This window comes from Panthera pardus, unplaced genomic scaffold (assembly GCF_024362965.1).
Source record: "Panthera pardus isolate Hobbes unplaced genomic scaffold, ASM2436296v1 HiC_scaffold_26, whole genome shotgun sequence".
Taxonomy (NCBI): domain Eukaryota; kingdom Metazoa; phylum Chordata; class Mammalia; order Carnivora; family Felidae; genus Panthera; species Panthera pardus.
This window is the reverse complement of record NW_026526832.1, coordinates 22,038,859-22,047,403: the sequence shown is the minus strand read 5'-3', so window position 1 is coordinate 22,047,403 and position 8,545 is coordinate 22,038,859. Positions and strand designations below refer to the sequence as shown.

At 48.9% G+C, this 8,545-nt stretch overlaps 1 protein-coding gene across 16 annotated transcripts in view; it reads right to left on the bottom strand.

Annotated features, from left to right (window-relative positions):
• Window positions 1-278: 278 nt before the first annotated feature.
• The window catches only part of ITSN2 (intersectin 2), a 150,928-nt gene continuing 142,661 nt past the window's right edge, over window positions 279-8,545 (bottom strand). For 15 of the 16 annotated variants that reach the window (XM_053891105.1, XM_053891106.1, XM_053891097.1 and 12 more), the window contains 5 exons: window positions 7,767-7,849; window positions 5,121-5,204; window positions 4,546-4,719; window positions 3,126-4,084; window positions 279-423 (listed from right to left, as the gene is read on the bottom strand). In XM_053891105.1, coding sequence (XP_053747080.1) covers window positions 3,927-4,084; window positions 4,546-4,719; window positions 5,121-5,204; window positions 7,767-7,849 — 499 coding nt within the window. In that variant the 3' untranslated portion in view covers window positions 279-423; window positions 3,126-3,926. The remainder of the gene's footprint in view (window positions 424-3,125; window positions 4,085-4,545; window positions 4,720-5,120; window positions 5,205-7,766; window positions 7,850-8,545) is intronic. The other variant, XM_053891100.1, reaches the window with a different exon arrangement.

Genomic DNA, 8,545 nt, shown 5'->3' with positions numbered 1-8,545 from the left:
GCCTCCATCGCAAAGAGTGTGAAAATCTTGTCAGATAGGTTGTTAACCCAGGTCCCACCCAATCCCATTGTTTTCCCTAGTCTCTCAAGAGAGAAATGGATTTTCCTAAATGGGAGAATGGAAGTTTCCATTCCACTTTCCATTCCACAGCAATTTTCTCTGTGAATAACTGAGAGCCAAGCCCCTCTGTCAGATCTGGATGGGACTGTAGTCAGCTCTGCCCTTCTGGAAGGGTAGCCTCACTGCTATCACCAGGAGAGCCAAACAATGGAGTCTGGTTTACACACAATAGAAGTTTATTTCTCGCTCATGTACCAGAACAGGTTAGGTCAGCAGGGTGTCAGGCTGTCCCTCTTTCATGAGTTTGGCTGATGGAACCTTTGTCATCTTCAGTGCCTGGCTTCCAAGCTTGCCCTGGGGAACCTGAAAAGGGAAGAGGTCATGGAGGAGTTCTCCCTGGGCATGAAGTGTAGGTGGGCCAGGTCTCACATGTTCCACTGGGGAGGACATGGCTGTCCCTAACTGCAGGGGGAGGGTGCTGGGAGAAGTAGCCTCTGCTGCTCTGAGCACAATGGCAGGGAGAGCAGGTGTTCTGTGGACAGCTAGTCACCTCCGCCCTACCATGGAGAGGTCAGTACTGTGTGGAGTCCAAAGACCTGGGAAGCTATGGCTGAGAGTTGCAGAAACCAAAGAGAGTAGGGGAAAGGTGAGGAGAGGGCTGCCTGGAAGGTCTCAGCTCAGGCAGGAGGGCGGAGTGTTGGGTGGGATCCACTGGGGCCTTCTTCTCTGCCCCAGTCAGCCCCTCTTCCCTGCCCTACACTGAGCACTTCCCTTCTGTTCACAGGTTCGAGGTGCCAGACAGCACAGACTACAACCCTGGGCGCCTGGGGAAGGCCAGTGTAGGTGGGGGGTCACAGCCCGTGTTAAGAGTGATGATGGCAAAAGTCCTGGGGCGGCACCCGGCCTCCCTGCAGCTGGGGTTCAGGCATGGCTGCCGGGAACAGTGCCATCTGTAAGGAGGCCATGGTAATAAAGCTTCGCTGAGCTTTACTTCCTCATTTGTGTGCCAACAGTTAAAATGCTGCCAACGGGTTTTCTCTCTCCAGAAGTGTGAGATGTTGCAAGCAGTAACAAACAATAATAGTTACTGTTTATTGAGCTGTTGTGAACTAGGAACTGTGTGAGATATTTTTATATAATAAAAAAAATTTTTTTAAGTTTATTTATTTTGAGAGAGAGAGAGAGTACTAGTGGAGGAAGGGCAGAGGGAGACAGGGAGTGAGAATCCTAAGCAGGCTCCATACTGTCAGCAAAGAGCCCGATGGGGGGCTTGAACTCATGCACTGTGAGAACACGACCTGAGCTGAAATCAAGAGTTGGAAGCTTAACTGACTGAGCCACCCAGGAGCCCTGGAACTGCGTGAGGTATTTATATTCATGTAAAAGTTTTCACAGCAAAATTACAGCATGATCTCCCCTTACGTGAAGCTTGGAGAAGGGTTGAGTAACTTGTTCAATGTCAGCTGCACGGCTGAAAGTGGTGGTGGTCTCGATTCCAAGTCTAGGCCGTCTAGTGCCAAAGCACCGGTCCGATCACCAGAACACACACCCCACTCAGACTCTGTCATGTCAGTCAAATTGCTCAGGGTTTCGGTCCCTTTCAGAGAGTGGTTATCCTGTTGGCGTGCCGCAGAGTCCTGATTCTGAAGAGCACTGGGGGGTGGGGGAGGGGGTCGGTGGTGGCTTGCTGGGCATCTCTCCTATCTGCTCAGTCCTTCTCCAGGGGACGCAAGGAGTCTAAGGGCACACCCTCCTCCCTCATCCTTCAGAAAATTAGGCTCACGTTTCAGTCAGGAGAGAACTTCATTTCTTAAGAGGCAGAGCTGCAGTCCCAGGTCAACACAGGTGACTGGAGTTGTGAGGAGCATGGACATTGAATGTCCTCTGGGGTTTTGTAGAAGTCTGACTCACCTCCTGCAGGCTCCTCTGTCCTAAATCTGAAAAGAACCCTGACACATGTAGACATGGGGAAATGGCAGTAGCCACAGTTCATCCCAGGGAGAATTCAAGTCCCTGCTGTCCTGGGAAAAGGATTATCCTTTAGCTCGGGTCACAGGTAAACCCACAACTGGTTTTAAACTGGCCTTGACTCATCAGAGACTGTCTCAGGCTTTGGAACTCAGCCAGTCAGAGGCAGACTTGTTGGACATCGACCCATACCTGCCTTCAAGACCCTATAGAAGATCAGCAATGTGCTTTGCTCAGTGAGGCTGCGCCTGACCAGCCAAACTTTCCCTTAATTAATACATTCAGGTGTTTTGGTTTCAGATGTTGAGTGGCGTCTCTTCTATTGACACTGGCCATATTTCTTTTACATCTAAGTTTTAACAAATAAGTGCCCAGGATTAATACCCAGAATGGCAGATTTTTTTTTTTTTTTAACTTGAACATTCTGAGTTATGTTTTCCAGCCCTTCTTTGCTCAGTGGTTATGTTTAGACAGAAACGGGGACTGTGGTGGAGGGACATTTGAATCTTTCCTGTTCTTCCAGCTCCCTAAGACGTGCTCCCTGAGAATCAAGGCTCCTATAGCCTGCGTGGTTCCTTCTAAAAAGCAGATCTTTTTCCAGTTGTACTCATTAACCCAGGAATTTAGTGGGTAAGACCTGATTTTTGTCAATGTTCAAAACAAATCTCACGCTACAAAATCCAGAGCCCAAACCAGCAGCGCTGACAGGTGTGGATGTGGCTCTGACAGGACAGGGGACAGGGAGAAACAGGTGCTTCTGGAGCTGGAGGCCGAGGGCCTGCTGAAGATGTTTAATGCCTGTGTATTTTCTTGACTCCGAAGTTACCTCTGAGGTTCCTGCTCAACCAAGTAGGCAGAAGGACTCAAGAAGGTATGGTCTTACTCCCACAGAGATCAGCAGTCTAGCCATCAGTGACACCACGCCCCAGAAACCGTAGGTCAATTTACTAGAGTCATGGAGCAAGTCAGAGTCAAGACGAAGCTCCAGGGTCTCCTAGGCACCACACCCTCCTCCCCCCCCCCCCCACCCCCTCTTGGTTTTTGCCACTGTCACAGAAAGGAAATTTGGTTTCACTGCAAGCAACCCCTGAACTTACCTTTCAAGAGCTTTTCAGGTGGAAAGTAAATCAGTCAAGCTTTGAAAGAAGTTACATTCATAAACTTATTATTTTTATTCTCTTTCTGTACATATTGGCAATGATAAAGCTTAAAGATGCATGTCCTATGAAATATGCAAAAACAAGGAATTTACATAAATAATTTATACTTCAGAAAATTAAAGTTGAAAAATATTTTCCACATCATTAGAGTTCACAGTATTTAAAGTAAATCAAGCTTTCCCCTTTAGATTTCAAACTATATTGTCTGAGCAGAGATGATAAAATCTAGTCAGGAATAAAATGATCAAGTTTCTGTTTTCATTCAGTGCACGAGTAGACCTACTTCGGTATCAGGCTGTTCCCGCGCTGAGGCTGCAGCGTTTCTTCCCGATCCTTCGCCTCCTGAGTGGCTGTGACCCCGCAGAGGTCACATGGCGTGGAATGGTTACAGCATCACCAAAACCACCCACACTGGACACATTCAACCAAGTGGTAACGTCTGCTGTTCCGATGCCTCATTTCCACATAATACTTTTTATAGCCCTGAAAATGGAAACCTTGGCATCTAAACACAGCCAAACATGTTAACACTAATACAAGGCACTGTGCTGTGGGTTTGGTTTATTTCTAGGAAAGATCATGTTTGCATAGATTGCTAGCTATTTAGTGTGCAATAAAATAGAGGGCCGGACCTGGCACGCGTGGCCTGCGATGGATGAAGCCTTGTGATGCTCCTTTAGCCTAGAGGCAGCACCGTCCGTCTCTAGCCCCAGCCTTTTGGGCAGATCCCTGAGGCCCCTACAGGAGAGTTTTTTGCTCAAAAAGCTGCAGGTCAAAGCGGACCCAGACCTCCCCGGTGGGGACCTCGTGCAGCAGGAGTCGGCGGGTTGTGGGGCCTTTGCTTTCCTGTTCTGTGCGAATTTTTGCCACTGGAACTTCAGTGCGACCCAGGAAATCTGGAGAATAGACATGTGAGAGTCAAAGCTACTTCTTTATAAGGAGGAGTGTCTGAAAACATTCATAAGACTTTCAAATCCAGAACAGTTAATTTCCTTTGGTTAGTGGCTGTCTGATAACTACATGGACGCATGCCCAGGGACAGGTCCGTGGGAGGGAAACTGCCTTCTTGGAATCCAAGTTCCTTCAGGCAGAGCATGTCTCACCCATTCAGTAGGTGCTGGGAGCAATGTCTCTGTTGTGTACTTAGGGAGTGACTGGGGTCCATGACTCACACACGCCGGAGACCACCCTTTCCCCCTGAGAAGACCCCTGACCCACTTCCCACACGAGCTGCAGGTGCCCATGGGCCCGTGTCATTTTCCATAGGTATCACAGGGAAAAATAAAGCCAAGTACCCTGGATCTAGACCCTAAATTCTGGAGTATTCAAATTCCTCCCTGGTCGAGTTATACTTTACCATCTGGCGAAAACTGGTCTCTGTCAAACATGGTGAGACACAGCACATCTTGGTAAAGGTCCTTAATAAAGAACTGGCAGTTAAAGTTCCACTTGGGATTGAGTGTGTCCTGGAGGGTTCTGGTGGTATAGCTCTGGGAGCCCATGCTGATTTCACAGTATGGATTGCTCTTTCCTGAACAAAAACAAACCAAAGACACATGTGACATGTGTACGTAAAATAAATGACAACAGGACCTTCCTTGAGCAGAAGCAGGATCCAAATGGATGCTTCTCTGTAAACCACGACAGCAGGGGCACTGTCTGAGGGCCCAGATCTGCCTTGTGGGCTCCAGTGCCCCAAATGCTCCCCATGAGCCTGGACAAGTGTTCATGCAATTTCTACTCAGAAGCACTGAAGAAAGGGGCACCGGTACTTATTGGGAAGAGACAGTGAGGATACTATTGGTACGATAACCATTTTAGTGGCACTGGAAACACTGCTTTTTAAAAAGCATCCCGTTATTCAATGTACAGAAGAGTCACTGGCAAAGAATAGGGCAGTTACCACATCTGTTGAATGAAAGAAGCATTTACCATTCGGTTTACAGGCTTTTAATTCTGTAGCTTCGATGACGTGCACCATCAGACGCCCAATGCCTGAAGTCTTTTGAGAGCGAGCTACAAAAGAAGACAAGTGACGTCAATTTCTTCTCTGAGATTGAAGGACGTGCATGGAATGCATGGAGGACACTGAGCTGTGAGTATAGTCTGTCCTTCTAACCAATCCTGACACTCCCCAGTGTCACCTGCCACTGCACTGGGCCTGGCAGACCAGCATCTGACTGCTGTGTGCCTTTGCCCAGGCCATGGCACCCGCTGGAATACCTGTCCACCACCTCTGCTTGTCTGCATCCCACCCAGCCTTGAAGATGTGCATCCAATCTCACATGTCACTCCCCCCTCTCTGCCCCACTCTGCGCATCCATCATCCTCGACTTATGAGCATCCTGCAGCCCGCTGGTTCTGAAATTCCATGTCCTATCCATCTCCTCTGCCAGGAGAGGCCGCTGCAGAGTGCGTATTGTTTATTCAGCCTTGTATTAATAAACACTCAATTGCCTAGCAAATGGTAATATTAATTAAAAAAAATACATTATATCCATTCAGCACTTAAAAGCAGCTAACATTTATTGGATACTTACTTTGTGTTAGGCATGTGCTAGACCTCTACAAAAGTTTTATTATGTAAATTGTACAATTATGCTGTATGGTAGCTCTTTATAACTGCCATCTCCATATGTGGGAGAACTGAGGCTTAGAAAAGCCCATAACCTGCCCATGTCACAGAACCTAGGAGTGGCAAGGTACAAAATTAACTAGCAGGTACCAAAGTCAACTTGCCACCCACATCATTCCAATTACATGTAAACACTTCAGCTTATAAAGCAGTTTCACTTAAGACCTTATTCTATTTGAGGATGGACTCAAAACCCTTTTCATATGGAGGAAAATGGGTCTGTGAACTCAGATTGGTAAATATGAAGTAGTTAAGCAGGTGTTGCCCTCAGGGGTTTAATAAAGGCTGCTTAGTGAGCTATTGAGTTTTTAAAACTTAGGGCAAGTAGAACTTATGAGAAGCCCCCCAACCTTGTTTGTGCCAACCTCTCCAGTGCGGCACCTACACTCAGTTTCCCTTAAAGACAAATAAGTTCCCCTTATTTATCTTTGAAGGTCCGGTTAAGACTAGCATAGGGCTTGGCACAGAGTAAGTAATCAATAAATGTCTAAAGAACACGTAGAAAATGCATAAAAATATGTATAAATATTGATATTAAGCAAAACTAACAAAAACTCTTGATTTTTATCTTTACCAATTAAGAGATCATTATATGCTTTCCGAATCATTCAGTCGTTGATTTTTTTAATAGCAAGCTTTTGAAGTACCATTAAAACAAGATTCAATCAGCAAAAGCCAATTTACACATACCTTTCAGGAGTATATAACAAAATAAGGGGAACCTGAATAAAAAAACATACAAAGAGCTGCAGCTCTAGCAGCCAGGAACAGAAGAGGGAGGACCCAACAGAGAAGGCCTGGGGGGGGCAGCGGGGACAGGTAGGGGGGCTCAGAGGTGGTTTGTTCAATCAGGCAGTGGTACAGGCAAAGCAGAGAGAGGAAACGGGGCTGGGGAACAGATGATACTGGGGATTGGCCCTGAGTCTGGGGTAAGAATTTGTTCTTAATTTGGGAGGCAATGGGGAAGATGCTTCAGCAAGGAGAGTCAGCCCTGTAAAAAGATTACTTCAGGAATGAAGGGTATGGTGATGGGGGCCTCATGCCTAAGTGGAGACTGGAGGGTCTGTGCCACTGGGAAAGGCCCAGGACATGGGAAGAGAATGGGGTAGGACCTGGCCTCTGACTAGAGAAGCAGGAGGGCTGAGGGCACGCTTCCGGTCTGGGTGGTGAGGACAGTACTGCCGTCTGCAGAGCTGCTCAGGAGATGCCATGGTGTGAAGCCTGGCTGGTGGCGGGGAGAAGTCAAAGTGTGTCTGGAGCGTGGGCTCGGGGAAGCAGCCCAGCATGATTTTCATGAAACTGAGGGAGGAGAGGGACAGACAGGCTTGGGCTTGGGTGGAGCTCCAGGTACAAGGGGGAGGAGGAGCCTTGACTTCCTGCCATCGGGAGCAGGGGGCAAAGTGAGTCAAGCGGTGGGTCAGGTCACTGGTGTCGAGCGAGGGAGCCCTCTGAACAGAATGAAAACTGCAAGCGGGGTGAAGGGCCGGTGATGAGGAGGAGGGCCTCGAGGTCCAGGACCTGGTGTCAAGGGAGGGAGGACGGATGGATGTGGAGGAGGGCCGGAGCAGAGGCCGGGGTGGGAGAGGAGGAGCAGAGCTGACGGGAAACAGGCCAGAGAAGTGAAGTTGGATGAAGCAAAATGGACCACGCAGAAGTGGGCTTGGTTGTGCAAAGGACCCTCTTCCTTCACCACAGACAGAAGGGAGGTCGCGGGGCTGGCCCGTCTGTGTAGTGGGCAGGGGGCTCAGGGAGGCCCCAAGGGCAGGAGCCACCAAGCAGGTCCTGCTGTCGGATCCCACAGCAAGTCTGCTCCTTTAGGCTGTCTCTGTGTAGTCCCACCCTGCAGGAGCAGCAGCTTGTGTCCAGAGGGTGGGACCCTCTCCCTCCCCCTCCCCTGGGAGCCCTGGCGGCTGCTTCCGGCTCTCTAGGGCACCACCAACTACCTTGATAAGCCTTCTCCCGTTTCTTCTTTTCCGTGTCAATGTACTGCTCAGATGCTGCCTTGATCTTCTGGACCCAAGCAGTCCTGGAGGAGAAGCAGAGCACAGCCATTGGGTGGCTTTCCCGAGTACCTCCCAGGTTCAGCCAGGAGCCCCAGAGCTCTGCACTTGTTCTTCACTCTTTGCTAACCTTGGCTTTGACAAGTTTCCCATCATAGACCTAATATTAGTTTAACTGAAAGACTTGTTTGCTAACTTTGAAGCTGAGAATTTCTAGAGTTACTCACGGTTTATAAGACACCAGGCACTTGCAAGATGCAGGCACACAGAAATAGAAGATGCAATTTGCCATATCAGTGGCAATTTGGCACGACAGAGTGACATTCTGCCGTACAAAGAACACCAAGAACCACATGCACAGAGGGGAGGAGCATCCCCTGGTTTGCCATCACACAGGTGCTGAGCTATCCTGTAGAGGATGCAGGGCTGGCCAGGCAAAGAGCGGAAGGAAGACATTCTGGCTGGAGTACAGGTCCTGTGCAGTAGAGGGATGGGACTGAGGCTGAGACACACAAAGAGGGCCTCAGAAATCAGGTGAAGGAGCACGGACTGCTGCAGAAGGGATTTAAGGAAGCAAGGTGCTGGCTCTCCCATTTTGGAAGATCCTAAGGAGAGACTGGAAGCAGGGACACATATAGAGGTGGTTGCAGTAACCCAGCATATCTAAACCAAGGCTGACCAGTGGGACCAGTGTGGAGGGCACTGGTTAGGAGAGCTCGAGG